Below are 17,798 nucleotides of genomic sequence, written 5' to 3' on the forward strand. Positions count from 1 at the left end.
CTCTTTGAATCTTAATTTCATATTATATAAAATATTTCAAATTTAATCAATTTTTACTAAATTTATTGATTCTAAAATTTTAAAATAATTTAATATCCTGAATCCATAAAAAATTCTAAAATAATTATAAAATTAATAATTTGATGATTTAAAGCAAACAAAATTGATAAAGTCACCAAATTCACTTAATTTTAAATTAGATAAAGTTAATTAACTTAAAAACAAACTTAAAAGACTACAATCAAACACAATACAAACTAAATGAACCAAAAATATAATTAATTTAATAAATTTATTAATTTAAAATTTGAGAATTATTTTTTTATCGAAGTTATTACATTAAGAATTATTTAAATTGAAAAAGATAAATGTGGAAAAATAAAAGCAGGAGGAGCATTAGGATGGCACGTGTGGGTAGATGATAGGTCCCACGGATGGGCCGCCCAAAAATGAAAATTCATAGATTGAATTCAAAGATCTGACGAAGAAGAGAGCTATTAATAAAAGAGGCGAAGACGATTCAAAGAAGGAAAGAAAAAAACAAAGAAAGAAACAAACAAACCCCGAGGATTTGTGTTTCCATTGCAACCGAACCCCTCTTTCGCTCACACTTTCCCTCCTTCTTTCCTTTGGCTTCTTCCTCTGCACACATTTCTTCTGCCACAGCTCAGAAAAAGTTACAATCCTCCAAATTAGGTAAAACCCGATCTCATCATCGCTCTCGCTCCAAAGCCCATTGCATCCAAATTCTTCCCTTTCTTCAATGCTGCCATCTGTGTCCTCTTCTTCCAACTGATTCAAATCCTTCCTTCTCAGCCTGTAGCTCGCGCTATCTTCTATGGATTTCATCTGGACCCAAAATGCCACGCCCGATGCCTCTCATTTCGCCGTCGCGATCTACTTCGCTTTTGCCTGTTTCGCGGCCCGCTTCTTCCTTGACAGATTCGTCTTTCGCGTACGATCCTGTGTCTGCGTTGCAAATTTATTCTTCCCTAGTTGATTGGATTATTGCTAATAGCCCTGTTTCTGTTTTGTTAGAGATTTAGAAGAGGAGAATTGAAACTGCTTAGTTCTGCATTGTGCTTGTTTTCGCGATTTTCATTTTTAGGGTTCCTTGAAAGAAACTGCAAAAACTGACTGTTTTATTAGTTATTCAGCAAAAGTTCTCTGTTAAGGTTATTGATTATCCCGCCCTCCTTTGTTACATTTAATCGGTGTGAGTTGCCTGGATATTATTCATTTTGGTTAAAGTATCTTTAAGTTGACATGTCAGTTTGAGTTATTCCCGCAATTGAATTGAAAATGGATGCATCAATGCCCCTTGTTTTGGAAAATATTTTAATGCAGAACTGCTCATTAATGTTGAGTTAAAAAAGCTTAGAGCTGTCTATTGGTATTCATTGATCCTTCTCATGTTGGGATGTGGATTATTTCCTATTTTGTCAATTAATGAATTAATGAGCGTGCCTTCTGTGCATTTTCTTTCCTTCTTTCTTTGTCTTGAGTCTTTGCATGAGTGATAATTACGTAGTTGTTTTATGGTTTGATTGTCTTTTCCCTTTAGTAGCAACCGTGCAATTTTGGTTGTTGTTGGTAGACTTTATTTCCTGATCTTACAGATCGAACAAGGGGAACCAAAAAGAAAAACACTGTTATCGGTAAAGGATTTTGGAAGAGTAACCCTGTCCTCAAAAGTCAAAATGTGCCGGAAAAGGCACGATTGTTGTTGTTCATGTATACCTATTTTTGAAAATGTGGGAAAAACTGCTGTCAAGTGTTAACCATGACATTTTACTTCGGTGAGGAGAGACACATGTTAACAAACATTATTTTGGTTTCCTTCATCTGTTTTCTTGTTAAGAAAATACCTTAGCATTGCAAAAATCTCATATTTGCTTTTCAGGATGATAGGTTAAATGTTTTCTAGCAAAGCACATTGGCAAGAATGATAAATGATTTCTAATGGCCAAAGTTTGATAATTTTCTAAATTCTTGTTTCATGATGTGTGCATTGATCCTTGTAGTGACCTGTGGAAAAAGCACTTTTGGAAGCAACTATGACCAATTTTATGCTGAATTTGTTAAAGAAAATTCTAAATCCTCCAACAACATATTTCCACCAAATATCCTACGTCCTAATTGAAGAAAAAAATTAATGCTTTTATGTTCTAACGATATTGAATGCATTTACTTTTTCATTTAATACTTATAGGCTTATAGCATTACTCTTCATTTAATTAGAATAAATAATATTAATGATCTTTTTTTAAACAGATTCCTCTCTTCATTTTCTTAAATATTTTTGATGTCTACAGAGGTTGGCCATTAGGCTGTTAACAGGGGGTAGAGCTCCTCCACGGATTACTAAGGAAATGCAAGTAAAGATTGGAAAATGCTCAGAATCGTTGTGGAAGTTTACATACTATGCTGCAGTTGAAGCATGCATTCTTAAAATTACCTACCATGAACCCTGGTTCAGTAATACAAAATTATACTTCAAGGACTGGCCAAATCATGAGTTGAAGTGAGTATTTTATGTAGGATGATGAACAATATCAATGCATATGTTTTTCCCTGATAATGAATGACTTGCATGTGTCTTGTTGACCTGATCTGTTGTGTTTCTTTGGAAAACCTCTTCATTCATCATTGATTGCTTTTACATTTTAAACTTTCTCATACTGTTAAGAGATAAACTGAATTAATGATTCACAAACCTGGGTTCTCATGCAGTACCTGTTATGGAAGAGATAAATTTGAGTGTAAGAGGTTTAAGAAACAAAAAATTGGTCCTTGGTCTTTTTCAGTTTAAAAACTTAAAATCTAAGTTTGGTTTCTGGTTTTTGATAGACAACTAGGTATATGACAAAACAAATTTCAAGAATTTCCAAAGCAATATACAGATATATTCCTCCCTTTATTAATGGACTATGCATATTACTATTTTATGGATTTATATAGGCTATGATTAATTTAGCTCCTTGCTTCTTCTGATACAATGTTGTTGGTTGCCATTTGGTTCTTTAGAGACTTAGACAATCAAGTCAAACTCAAATGGGGATAACTTGTAATTGTGCTTTGGAGGAAGCTATAACTATTATTGAACTCATATTTCAGTCTTGATGTAAATAGAATTTGGCATATTAAAATTTATATCGCGTTGTGTTTTTTGTCTTATCCCAGGAGTTCCCTAGTGCTTTACTACATGTGCGAATGTGGGTTCTACATCTATAGCATTGCTGCTATCTTAACATGGGAGACTCGAAGGAAAGATTTTTCTGTGATGTTTACTCACCATATAATTACTGTCTTACTGATTGGGATCTCATATCTAACAAGGTAATATCTGCCTAATTTTTTATTTTAAGAATATACCATCCCCATTATACGCAACCTTAGATTTGGAACTCAGTTATTTGTTGTTATTTTATGTAAACATGAAAATTCTCATTCGGTGCCTCATGTTTTATGCTCATTAGTGATAGCATCACTCAAATGAGGACATTAATTTTATCTTTTCTCTCAAATAATATTTGCAATCGTAGGCAGTGTTCTTGAAGCCAATCAATTTTCAGTCTGAGTTTGGGAATATTTTTCTGGATTTATCGCATGTTTCTAACTTTAACCATAGTAGATTCCTTGGATTTCATTCCTTATTTTAATATGACTGGATGGAGATCCATTTAAGCATGCCTACTTTTGATTGTATTAAGAAAAGATTGTTATTGAGGCTATGCTTGGATATCTGCTGTGGATTGGAATGGAATTGGATGGGGTGGGATGGGATGGGATGGAACAAGATGGAGTGGAATCAAATGGAATAAAGTCATTCCATTGTTTGGAACTTTTTATCATGGAGTGCAAAAGAAAAAGAAAAAGATTGATTTCATCCTATATCCCCCACCCATATTGGAGGGGAAGAAAAAAAGACACACTGGATGAAATGCATTCCATTAGGCTCCATTTCATTCCTTTCCATTAATTCAGATATAGCCTGGGGTTCTAGATGCCTTTAGCTATGTTAGAGCATTAATACAAGTTATTCTGAACCTTTTTGCAGCATTTTTGTGCCAGTGACAGGTATTACATCTGTAACTTCCCACTGTATGCAATAAAAGTGCCCAATGCAATACATCGTAGCTTTATGTCTTGAATCTGAGTCTCTGTAAATTCTCAGAAACTGTAGTAGAACTGATAAATACTTGATAAATCTTCCTTCTTTTTTCAGATTTAGATAATCAATTTTCAAAAGTGACATTAACATCTAGACAGATATTATAAAGAGATAACTTACACATGCTGCATTTACAGTTTTTTTAGGGTTGGCTCCATAATCCTCGCCCTTCATGATGCAAGTGATGTATTCATGGAAGCTGCCAAAGTTTTCAAGTATTCTGGAAGAGAGTTTGGTGCAAGTGTGTGTTTTGGATTCTTTGCAATTTCATGGCTCTTGCTGCGGCTAATTTTCTTTCCTTTCTGGGTTATTAAAGCAACAAGGTTTGTCTTTTCTATTTTATTATGCATTTGACTTTTTTTTTTGAAAGGCACAAATTAATCATATCTTATCATCACTGGGTTTCCACTTTCCAGCATTGATCTCCAGCAGTGCTTAAACCTATCAGAGGCTTATGACATGTTCCTTTACTATATTTTTAATACACTGCTCATAATGCTGTTCATCTTCCACATATACTGGTGGAAGCTCATATGTGCGATGATCAGTAGGCAGCTGAAAAATAGGGGAACAGTTGGTGAGGATATAAGATCAGGTAAAGCAAATTTCATTAATACAGATTGAATATATTATTCGTATTCTATTATTCTTTTGTTCAGGAACCGGTCCACTGTGAGGACATCTTCCACTGATAAAGTCAAATAAATGTTGTCTGAAATCTAAATTCTGAAAGTTTGAGCTTGCCTGGAGCACACAATCTAAACATTACTTTTGTGTGGAATTTTTCTCTAATCCTGTATCTTGAGGGCTGCCAGTAGCCTATTTACCCAGAATTGAGTGTTTCATACTTCCGAAGAAAATTTAACCTAGAGATACTGGCTTGTGTTAGATAAATGATGTGTGATCGTTAGCAGTACAGCTTTGAACTGCTAAATATTCCTATACTTCATCCCTCTTCCAGTTTATGCGATTCTTATCATTTTACTCTCAATCAACATATTGGATTAGTTAAATCATGATACTTGATCCTCTAGTGCCTCTTGGTAGTAGCTGTAATTACTGTCTCAAGTGTCCTAGTTCTTGCACTCAATTTCTAGCATCTAAGGATCTTTGCTTTGGTTACAGTTTGGATAAATATGTTTCTTTTAGCTGAAAGTTTTCTTTTTTCATTTGTTTTGCAGATTCAGATGATGATTGAATTATTGATGAAGGGTTTTGTTTTCTTTGTTCTCGATGGTTGGTTGTATCTCCGATGATACTGACCTGTCTATAGATTTCTAGGAGTTCAGTTGGTTAATACAACCTACTGAAGAGGTCTGAATTTTCTTTAGTTTCAAAATTTTCATTGATTACCGAGTAAAAAGGAAGTAGGGAACCGTCGAGCATATTCTAATTCATATATTTTTGTTGTATAAATGATAGGCATTCCTGTATAATTGTTTTTCCAAACAAAAGCCCGTTTAGGTTAGCCATGGGTTTAATGCAAAGTGGCTGATAAAGATATGAAGGGGAATTAGGGGGGAAAATAGAACTCTTACAGCCCATCTACATCTGAAGTTGCGCTTTTGAGCAATAAGCTGTGGACTGTTTGGTGCAGTGTACTGGATTCTTCATGTAAAATTGTGATGATGCGTTTTTTTACTGGAAATCCCATTGTTTTTTCCAAAATGCTAGGCTAAGCTCTTCTTATCCAAAATGCTCGGAACATACTTTTTCCTTATAAGTTGCTTTCGCAGTACAAAGTAATTGTTTTTTTCAAAGTGCTTTGCTAGCAAGAGACTCTTGTATTGAATGTGTTTGATTTTGGTTAAGCGACGAAAGTGCGGATAACTTTGTTTTGTATTTCAATTATATTTTTAATATTATAATTGAAGGGCTTTTTTGTACGTTTAAAGTGGAATCTTTTTGTCGCTTCTGGTTTTAGAAAATATTTTTAAAATATGTATATGAAAAAGATTAAATAGAAAGGTATAAAGATGATTGTATATATGATGTTAATTTTTAAATGTTAGATTTCATTTAGTTATACTTAATATGCGAACTACTCTAAAGGCAACAAAGGATTCAGTGTAATGAAAGAGCCCTCCTATTGCTTCGTTTCTCCGTTGTTGTGTTTTCTTCATCTAGTTTTCAATCCAGTTAGAACCTCGCCATGTTACATAACACTTGCATGATGATGATCTCGTGGAGATGGCATTAGATCGTTCACAATCAATTTGTGCCATTATTCCACGTGATCTTTCTCCCTCGGACATCTCCAGGGGATGGTTTGCATGACTCCATACTTTACCCAAATTTCGAAACTTATATATTTATGAAAATATAAAAAATAAATGAAAAATGTTATAGATTAAAATGTATATTTAGTTTTTATAGTTGAGATTTATTTATAAAATAGTTCCTATGTATGTGTGAGAGAGAAGATTTGTTGAGACTAAATGTTAAATTTAAATACTTCTATTATTTAATAATATTTTATACAATGTGAGATTAATTAATTTAATTGTTAGTTTGGAGTTTTTCCTTAATTAGATTAATTTTATTTTAACGTGTAATATGTTTTTAAAATATAAATAATATTAAATTTTGAATAACATATCAATAAATATTAAAGTTATGTAAAATTTGATATGCATGATTATAAAAATAGGATAAAATGATTTAATAGTTAAATTAGCTAATTTTTCATTTTATAAAAATTATAAAATAATATAATTGTTCAAGTTTGACACTTAAGATTCTTCTCTTCGTACATACATACATGTAGTTTAGTTTGTATTTTATAATATTGTGTTTCTTCTTGTAATATATCATTTTAAGGTCATTAGGAAGAAATAGGAAGAAAAAAAGGTGATATAACTAGAAGTGTTCAAACAGACAGGGATTAAAGTGTAACAAAAGATTTGTATAGTAATTAAAATATAAATTTTTTATAGAGACTAATTTATAAATTAATGTTAATTATATGAATCAAACATATATTTTAAATAAAAATAAAAATAAAATAAATATGATTAAAAAAATGTGCAAAAATAATTCCTAATTGTATTAAAATGGAAAGTTACACTAAGAAGCAAAGCATAATGAAATGCTCACATAAGACTAAGAAATAAGGATTTTAGGTATTTCACTAATATTATATAATTTAATTGATAAACAATTATTCTATTGATAGTAATATAAAAAAATATTTAAAAGTTTTTAAACTTATAGAATCTCAAAAATAATTCTAACAAAAACAAATTTATCTTAATGATGATTTATAAATATTTTATTATATGTAATTTTAATTGACAATTAAGTATTGATTAATGAAATTATAATAAGTAAAAAGTATACTTTATTTGATTAATTATATGAAAGACATTAATGTTGAGTTGATTGGATTTGATTGATTTAGCATAAAAGTTCATTATACATGTTACAATATGAGGGGAAAAAAGAAAAAAAACTCCATGAGAAAAGAGAGCTAGAGTACTTCAGGTTCAGTTTGAATTAATTTTTAGGTAAAAAGTCATCTAATTTGATTAACAATAATTTGGAATGGATGATCCATTTTTTTTTAAATTTAAATATAAAGTGATGAATAAACTATATTTTTATTAACACTTATTTTTATATAAAGTATAAACGTTATAGATAGAATTATAATTAAGCATTGTAACTTCGTAAATATACATTAGTAAAGGTATATATATTAGGAGAAAATCTAGATCTTTTTGGCACCTTTTTCTTTAATATACCTTTATATTTTTATTTTATATTTTATAAAAGTTTTATTTTTTTATTTTTATTTTCACTTTTTTTAATTTAACTCTTTAAATATCTTTTAGTATTCACATGTTCTAACAAAATTAGCACATAATATAAAAAATTTGATATTTTAATTATTACATCAACTAAAAATGTTGAATTTAAAAAATTAGAAACTAAAAATATTAAGACTAGAATAAAATATTATATATATATATATATATATATATATATATATATATTGTTAAACATCAACAATTTATTAAGGATAAGTTCAGAATACAAAGAATATTTTAATCCATTACAATTCTAAAAAAGTTAACAATGCATGTCAATGAATCATTAATCTAATTTATATACATAATTAATCTTCTCCATGACCCAACTGCAAGGCACTTTCAAGAATGATGCTTCACATAATTAAATATTTCACTAACATTTAACAATATCTTTGTTAAAGAGAATATTATTACAATGAAGCCAAATTGTCCATAATAACATAAATTATACTATTACAAATTTCTAAATTAATATTACCGAATTAGAAATTTCACCAGGGAGTATATGTTAAAATTTTCCTGTCAATATATTTTCTGACGAATTCAATCGAGATAGCATATCCTTGTCATTGGCGGTGCTAATCCATGATATTAGAGTGGATGCTACATAGTTGAGATTGGAATTATAGGAACAATACCATTGACTCGACTTAAAGCAAGATAGCCAGTGCAACAATTCAACGACACCACCTTGAGGGTTAGATAAACCCTACTGATCAAGCATAGAAATTATAAACCAAATCGATGCTTCTCTCAAACAATATTCAATTTTTGCCGGTTGTTATATATCAAAGCGATTTTGTAGAGAATGATGTCAATTTGATCACCAAAGAGGAAATGTTGGCAAATTCTTTGATGAGGGAATGGAATTTAGTCGTTGTCCATGTTGATTGGTAGAGGAAGAAGGAACGTGCTTTCAATTTCTTTCTTTCTTTCTTTTTTCATTTAAAATATTCACTTTTTATTAAGATATATTCTAAATTTAAATTTTAAAATAAATTAAGATTAACTTCAAATTTAGATTAAAAAAATATCAAGATTTACTACAAAAATTTCAAATTTTGTCGAGATTAAGTGTGTAATTTAAAATCATAATATTTTAAAATTTTAGATTATGTTTCAATTCATTTTCCCTGCATTTTAAACTCATGATTCAAGCATATTCTAAAGGTATCCATATTTAACGCTCAAGCGTGTCTCAACTATCAAGCAAGATATAGTACTTATGAAAGATATATGGGGAAAATTCAGGGAAAAAAAAAATCTCCAAATGTATCTTTAGATGATGGAATTAAGAGAAAGATGAAGAAAAAGTGTGTTTGTTCATTGATTTTAAAAAAATAAAACCTGAAGTCCTAGCATAATGGCATAAGTAGGTGGTTCAATTGTGATATGTTCATGAATGAATAGCACTTGTATGTGATTTTACCATGGAGAACCATTTTCATTCCTTTGGTAATTGTGGTTGAATATTATGGTTTTATTAACGTTGTAAATATTCATGTCCGCTTTCAGAATATTAAGAAATGATGTCTGTGAACCTTGCCGACAATGAATTCAGTATCAATGAGTTTGCATGGCTTGAAATCAATAAAATTGAAAAGAAAAATGAAAGTGTACTTAACATGATTCAATTTTTTTGGATAAAATTGAGGATTAACAGTTGATAAAAAAACTAGAAATTAATTTTAAAAATAATGCACTCAAAAATATCATAAGGATTAAAAATATATTTTAATTCTTCCGTTTGATTTAATAAATTTATAACCAAAAAGTAAATTCAATCGAACAATTGTTTTTGTAATTTTCAAACCATGTTTCGAAAACAAATTTAACCAAGTTTTATAATTTTTTTCATCAGTAAAACAAGTTTTTAAAAAATATGCAAACTTTTTGAGAACTTGATTTGCAAAATGGTTTTTGAGAACTAAAATAAGCTAAAACACAATCAAACAAATTCTCATAGTTAATTTTTTCTACTTAAACTTGTGTAGATCTTCACTTAACTTATACTCCCTCTACTTCTATTTTTTCTGATCAATGTAAGATTTTTTTTTCAACACTCTCCTTCAAGTTTAATTGGGTTAGTTTAACTTAGTTATGACTTACCATCATCTCATCTAGGCTCGCACAAAGATTTTTAAGTGCCTATAAGTTTGCAATAATTTTGCCTAAGTCTACTTCAATGAGTCCTTTCTTCAAATTTTTTTCTACTTTTGTTGTTGTTTATAGTTCTCAAATCTTGAACCACAAGTCTTTCCTTAGATTATTAATGAGTTAAGAATTCACAATAGCTTTAATATCATGTTAAACTTTTACGAATGAGTTATTAAGGTCTTACACTACATGAAAAACGATTGCTTTTCTTGATATTAAATTGTACTTGAAGTTGTAATTTTGTTCAAAATTACCTAAAACATGTAGATTTGTGCATCTTTGTCTATATTACTTTCATTTCTTTTATTTTCAACTAATGTGAAATTCTTTTTATAAAAATTTAACAATCTAAAAAGAGAGAAAAATAATGAGTTTTTTTTATATATAAATTCTCCATAACTCTTGTACATATTTTTCTACAACCTTCCAAATTGGGAAATTTTGAGGAAACAATATTAAATTAATTAGGTTATTGTTAGTTTATTTTTTTTCCAAATGAGCATGGTGTAGAAGATTGATTTTGCTATATACACACACACATAACATAGCTAGTCCAAGAGGAAGGCCTCTAAAGCATGTTTTTAGGGTGCCTCCTTTATAGGGTCTTATCTTTTTTATTTATATATTATGTATATAATAAAAAAATGGTATTTATAAAATTTTAAATTAAATTTAAAAATATTATTAATGATTAATATTATTTATTATAAACAAATTTAAATAATAATTAAAAGTAATATTTTTAAGAAAATATGAAATCTTATCTTTAATTAATGAATAAATCAGTATTTGGAAGGTACCGGTTAAACATAAGTTAGTAAAAATCTTCACTAAAATTCATAACAGAGGAATACAGAAATTATAATAAAAGTGAATTAAAATTTAATTTTTAAAATAGCAAAAAAAAATTTAATTTTTCATAATTTCTTATCTTTAATTACTTGATTAGAGTCTAAAAATACTGATTAGTATTTGTCAAAAATATAATTATTAGTTGTTTTTGGTACAATAATTATTAGTTCATTGTAATTTTATTTTAGAAAATATCTTACAATTCACTTTAAACCTTCGTTTTATGTTGGATCGATCCTGAAACAAGGGAACCTTCATGTTAATAGACCCAAGTTACATCCACAAACAAAACTTCAACTCCATAAGAAGTATGTAATTATATTAGTAGAATTGGGAAATTGCCTAACCTTATAAAGTCGCAGTTTGTAAAAGAATTAATTTATTTGGCAACTTCCTTTATCAATTTATTATAATTATTTTTATAGATCAATATTTTCTTAACTCAAAATAAAAATGTAACATAATGATGAAATTGTAAAATAATTTCCTATATTCACGTGAAAATAAAACATGACCACTTCCCTAGAAATAAGAGTTTTGTTATAACTCAATTTTTAAAATTAAATATAAACATCTAAAAGAAATAAATTTGTATTAAGAAATAACATATTCATTATATTAAATTAAAGTTATAGAATTATAATGAATAAATAATTATATTTTAATAAAATTTTATTATTAGAAGTAACTTGAACTCAATTTTAAAAATTAAATTTGACATTTCTATATAAATTAAAATAAAACAAAATATGTAATGTCGGTCATTGGAAATACCTTACTAAAGAATCATTTTTCAAAGTTTCTACCAAATGCATTCTTAATTTCACTTTTCGAAGAATAATTTTACAATCACATTTTGAAAGAAAACCGATTACAAAAGATTTGGTGGGGAATAGGTGTTGCTATTGTTATTTTTTTACTTTCTTTTGACAGAACATCAAATCTTCTTTATTTTCAACAACAGGACATGAAATTGAATTAATCAATATTTTTCATATGCTAAACATATATTGATTATTACCGCAGACAAGAGTGGCCATTGCTTCTGTTCATTTTGTTGTTTTATTTATTTTTACCCCTAATTGGTAGTTGTATGAATCCAAATTGTCCCCAAAGACAAGGGATGGCCCATAAAAGAAAACATGTCGTCGAATGATTCTGATTCATTTGTATGTATACTATATATAGCTTTTCATAACCTCATCAAATATTGACCAAAAATATATATAACCCCAAAATATTAGTTTGGTGATTTCCAACCGTGTTAGTTTCCACTTTTCAAGACACTAGCGGTCCCATGCCCCAAATTTTTGTCTGTGTTCGTCGCCAAAGGTGCTACTGCAAGTGGCCTTAGATAACGAAGAAAGAGATATATAGAAAAACGAGGAAGAGCTTCACCGATAGAATGCCCAAAATACTCAATATATTGGGTTTTATGATATTATAATTATTCCTTCTTTTATTGGAGCTTAAATTTTTACAACTCTTTTATCCAACCATAAAAAAAATATATTACATTAGAAAGACAAAAAGAAAAACGTTTATTACATCGCAATCTCTTTTTTTTAGATCTAACCTACATTCACACTTAATGCTCAGCATAAAAAATTGATATTTTTTATCCCATTTTCTTACATTATATTCTTGTGGAAAAATTGCAACAAATTATAACCTAAGACTAGTTCAACGTTGTCTTTACTCTTTAAGAAGCTCGACTCAACCTTGTAACAGTTCAATCCTTACAAACTCAAGTTAATTGTTTTATAAATTCTGAACATTCAATGTGCCCAACAACCCCTACACTTCTTATGAATTCACTTCTTGTGAATAGTAAAAAAAACGTGATGTTCACAGTAAATATTTTTGTTTATTTAATTTAATTTTAGTCTAACATGTTTAAAATATTCTATTTTAGTTATTCTTTAAATTCTCTCTCCACTCCCTTCACAGATGGTGAAAAAATTCGCAACTGCAGGTAATATCCATTACGAGTTGGGTTCAGATATTTAAATAAGTAATCGTGTAGTGTTATAAATGAGTTTCTTTTACTCTAATAATTAAATAGAGTAAGGTTGAGTAATGAAACACATGTTCATGATTATTGGCATCATTATGGTTCTTCTGGCGCCCCTTTTCATAGATGCAGATTATTACACTTGGTCAAAATCCATGCAAATGAATTTGTTGACCAATAATAAAGTAAATTTTATCTATGAAACCCTTAAAGAACCACAAGCCACAAATTATATTTACCTTATTTGAAACGTTGCAATACCAAAGTTTTTGGACGACTTATTTGTTCCGTGAATTCTGAAATTGCTCAATCCATCGTATAAAGAGACAAGGCTTCAGAAGTCTAAATAAAGCTTAAAGAAAAGTTTTCATTCGTTAACCTCTTCAGAATTTGAGATATAAAAAGAAATTTATAGCTTGAAGCAAGGAGATTTCACTGTGACCAAATACTACGCTGAAATGCAAATCCTAAATAATGAACTTGAGATCTTGAGTATGATACCTTGTTTATTCTTATGATGTCAAATGTACTTGCAGAGCCTTCGATAACTTGAAAATTCAAAGAAATATATATATAGTAGTTGTAACGCTTTAATTTTAATTTTTAAATAAATAAATTTTGTAAAAATAGAAATAATAAAAAATTTCATTTAAAAGATTTTCACTATATAGTTCGATTAAAGAATTTTAAAATAAGAATGGATTACAAGTTTATATTAAATGACTACTATAGGACCAATTCGAATATATCATATTTTTAAAATAAATATTCTAAATTTTATAGTAGTATCATTCATTTCTTTATTGAGCTCAGTGCTGATCGTCTTGATCACCTGAAAAATAAATGTAAAGATAAATACTCTACACTTTCACACGCACATATACAAGTATAGAGTCTCACCTTGCCTATTTCACATATTTTCTAACATAATTTAAATCATATTAAATATTTGTTCAAAGTACTAATTCCATCATTCCATTCTCATTTACAAACAGGTGTATTTATTGCACCATCAAATAATCATCACACAACACCCATGTGCGCTCACTGCACGCTAGTCACGCTTACTGTGGCACTGTGATCACAGATTCCTGACGCACTCAACATTAGGGACTTACTTAGTCCACACCATGGATGGTTGCCGGATAGCTCCCACTCCACGGATATAACGTGTGTAGTATTGAGCCCTCCAAGCAAAGATGTTAGTCATAGGTCGAGTCAGGAGGAAAGTACTAATTCCATCATTCCATTCTAATTCACAAACAGGTGCATTCATTGCACCATCAAACAATTATTACACAACACCCATGTGCGCTTACTGCATACTAGTCACGCTTACTGTAGTACTGTGATCACAGATTCCTGATACCCTCAATATTAGAGACTTACTCAGTTCACATCATAAATGATTGCTGAATAGCTCCCACTCTAGGGATACAATGTGTGCAGTATTGAGCCCTCCAAGCAAAGGTGTTAATCAGAGGCCAAGTTAGGAGGAAAATATGTGGCCTATGGTGCACCCACGCTTACTGTTGGTGTCACCACCACCCTTTCTTCTCCAAGGTATTTCTACCGCCCTATCTTTTACACCTCTAATGTATCGCTGAACCATTCACAATTTTTTAACATTCCAAACATCATCATAATCACACCTAACATGTCATTCACACATATTTTCAACTATTCACATTATTCAACATCAATCAATGGCATGTCTAAGCATTTCAACCACATACTCAATCACATCATGATATTTAATTTCACACAAGGCACGTATGCCCACATTCAATCACATTACAGTTAAACATCAAATCCTCATCAAAACTTCATCATGATCAAATTACTACATCACACACATTATGCTCAATATTCATTCCATTATACTCAATCAAGAATCTTTTATCAAAACACGCCTATCCCTTCATTCTACCTCAACCACTTTGCAACCCATAGCAAATAAACGAATTCAAAACAAAATAAGATAAGGTAGAGTCTCCTCTTACCTCAAAATAAAAATTCACAATGCAAATCAACAACGAAAGCGTTTCCTACATGGATCTCATCCTAAATACATGGAAGAATTTTATGAGAAACCAAAGAGAACTGAGAAAATAGAGAATATGAGCGAAAACTGAAACCTAACCATTAAAACTCACCTCCAAACACTCCAAACATGATTCCAACCTTTAATCTCATTTCCAAACAACTTTGAAGGCAATTTAAATGGTGAAATAGGGTTTTCAGTCGAGAGAAAGAGTTTGAAGAGAGAAATGAAAAATGAATTTTCCAAATCATAAACCTCTCAAATACTTCCTGAGTCGCGACACTCTCGCTACAACTAGCTATCTCTCACTACAGTGACACTTCCTCTCTCTACAGTGAAAATCTCAGAGGAAACTACACTTTGGTTTCTACAGAATCTTGCTACAGTGAGACCCTTTCGCTACAACGAGACTGCAACCCAGAAATACACCCCTCTTTGTTGCCTTTTCGCTATAGCGAGAACGCAATAGAATCACCCTCTTTCTTCCAAGACCTTCTCACTACAACGAAAATGCCACTGATCCATGCTCTACGCTCAGAGCTTTTCACTACGGCGAGAATACCCTTGCAACACACACTTAGCCTATATTTTCAATCCAACCACAAGTTCACATTCATCTTTCAATTATATTATATAAACATACACATATCTATACGTACTTACACACATATTTACATCACCATTCAATACTCATCATCATCATATTCACATCCTACTCATCACACAATTAAATGCACATTCGAACATCAATTCACACATATATATTAATAATCAAATAATATTACAAAATTTGGGGCGTTACAGTAGTAAGATTCTTAAAGGGCTTGAACGAGCAATGCTCCACTATGAGATTTCAAATCATGTTGATAGACCTTCGTCCAACCATTAACAAGTTTTTTTTTTCTCTCCTTGCACAACAAGAGAGACGATTTTCTATAGAACAATCTAGAAATTAAAAGTTCTTGCCAATGTTAGTAATAATTTTGCTCAAGATCTAAGAAAATATAACAATTTCAAAGGATTCAATAATTAAAAAGCTCAATAACAAAGTGGTAAACTTTACTCACATTGTGAAAAATTAAGGAACACAGTTGTTGTATGTTACAAAAAGCATAGGTTTTCCTTGGGATTCAACTTCAAAAAGCTTAAATATGTCAATCGATCAACAAATATGACAAATTTTAAAAACCCAACAAAGGCTGAAATCCAAGAATAGAAATTTGGTTTCATAGCTAAGCAATACCAAATTTTGCTTGCTCTTCTCCATTAAAATCTTAATAATTATAGAAATAACACAAATACTTAAGTAAATTTGTCTTCCGATAAGCAAGAAAGTACACTTCCCACTAATGATAGTAAACTTTTCTCCACAAAATGAATTCTTGATATAGGTGTTATTGACCATATTTACTCATCTTCAAGTTTCTTTATTTCCTATAAACATATTAAACCTATTAATGTTACTCTCCTCAATGAGAATTTTGTCATTGCTTAACAAGAAGGTTCATTTTTCTTCCTTTCTTTACTTAACTAATGTTTTTACTTACCTATTTTTTAAGTACAATTTGATTTCAATATCAAAGCTAACCTTCTTTTTGAATTACAAGCTAATTTTCTCTAATTGTTTTTGTTGGATACAAAGTTCTTATACTTACAAATGATTGGCACAAATGAGCTCAAGAATAATTTGTATTTTGTTAAAGCATCTTGCACATATTTTATCATATACATTATGTCTCATACTAATTTTGTCAATTGTAATTTTGTTTCTCTTAATAAGGATTTGTGAAATTATAGATTTAGTCACCCTTCTTATGATTGGTTGAAAGTCTTATAAAAATAATTTTCTTTTATTAGTCTTGAAAAGAATATTGTTTGTGATATATGTCATTATAAAATAAAAAAGAATCTAATAAAAAATTTTATTTGATTCATGTTGATATATGAGACTTATTTTTACTATTTCTATTTATGGACGTACCTACTTTTTTATTGTTATTGATGATTATTTAAAGTATACTTGAGTTTATCTTTTAAAAAATAAGTTTGGAGTTAAAATTTTAATTCAAAATTTCTTTGCATTAGTTGCAAATCAATTTGATACTAAAATCAAAGCTATTAAAATAGATAAGAAAAATTAATAAAGGTGAGAGAAAATGTTTTAGTGATGGTAGACAGATTTCTCATCCATACCTTCAATCATCTGCATATTAAGGTCGCTAACATATTAGCAGATACAGTTTAAAAATTTATTACTTGATATTTTAATAATAAAAATATTAAATAAAATTAATTGTGAGGAAAATATTAGATATGGCACTTAAATATTTAATAAAAATAAATAGATAATTTTTATTGCACATGGAAATAATATTGAATATGAATAATAAATATGTGAATTAAAAAAAAAAAAAGGAAAGAATTGCGTTGCAGTGTATTTAATAACGATGGAATATAGACGAAGTCTGACGTGAGTAGTGTGACAGTTGTAGATAGTAGAGAGAAAATATAGAAAGCTGGGTCATAGAGAAGGAAGGAACAAGTCAAAAGTGAAGCTGAGTCCCGAGTGAGGTCTCGCAGAGCTTTCGTCCATCAGATACTTTTGTGTTCCCATAAATGCTTTCAGAATCCGACGTGACATTCTTCGGAGGCTGTGACCGTCCAAAAACACAAAATGAATCCACGTCACACAAAAAGAATCCTATCTGTCTCCCTTCTGGACTCACTCACTCACTCTAAATTCTA

General features: G+C 29.7%; 1 protein-coding gene across 1 annotated transcript; it reads left to right on the forward strand.

The window, feature by feature from the left end:
* The first annotated feature begins 516 nt into the window (after positions 1-516).
* On the forward strand, positions 517-5,813 carry LOC113858556 (LAG1 longevity assurance homolog 2). The gene is made up of 6 exons (XM_027491247.1): positions 517-955; positions 2,316-2,524; positions 3,184-3,339; positions 4,312-4,497; positions 4,591-4,769; positions 5,356-5,813. Exons 1-6 carry the CDS (start codon positions 839-841, stop codon positions 5,370-5,372), a joined length of 864 nt encoding a protein of 287 aa, XP_027347048.1. The 5' UTR covers positions 517-838; the 3' UTR covers positions 5,373-5,813.
* Positions 5,814-17,798: the final 11,985 nt, after the last annotated feature.

The sequence above is a fragment of the Abrus precatorius genome, unplaced genomic scaffold, assembly GCF_003935025.1.
Source record: "Abrus precatorius isolate BTA unplaced genomic scaffold, Abrus_2018 Scaffold2, whole genome shotgun sequence".
In the NCBI taxonomy this organism is placed as follows: Eukaryota; Viridiplantae; Streptophyta; class Magnoliopsida; order Fabales; family Fabaceae; genus Abrus; species Abrus precatorius.

Excerpts from the sequence above, each read along its gene's own strand:
- LOC113858556 (XM_027491247.1), top strand. The coding sequence starts at position 839 with ATGGATTTCATCTGGACCCAAAATGCCACGCCCGATGCCTCTCATTTC. Across the intron at positions 956-2,315 it reads TTGACAGATTCGTCTTTCGC|AGGTTGGCCATTAGGCTGTT; the intron begins GTACGATCCTGT and ends TGATGTCTACAG. Across the intron at positions 2,525-3,183 it reads TGGCCAAATCATGAGTTGAA|GAGTTCCCTAGTGCTTTACT; the intron begins GTGAGTATTTTA and ends GTCTTATCCCAG.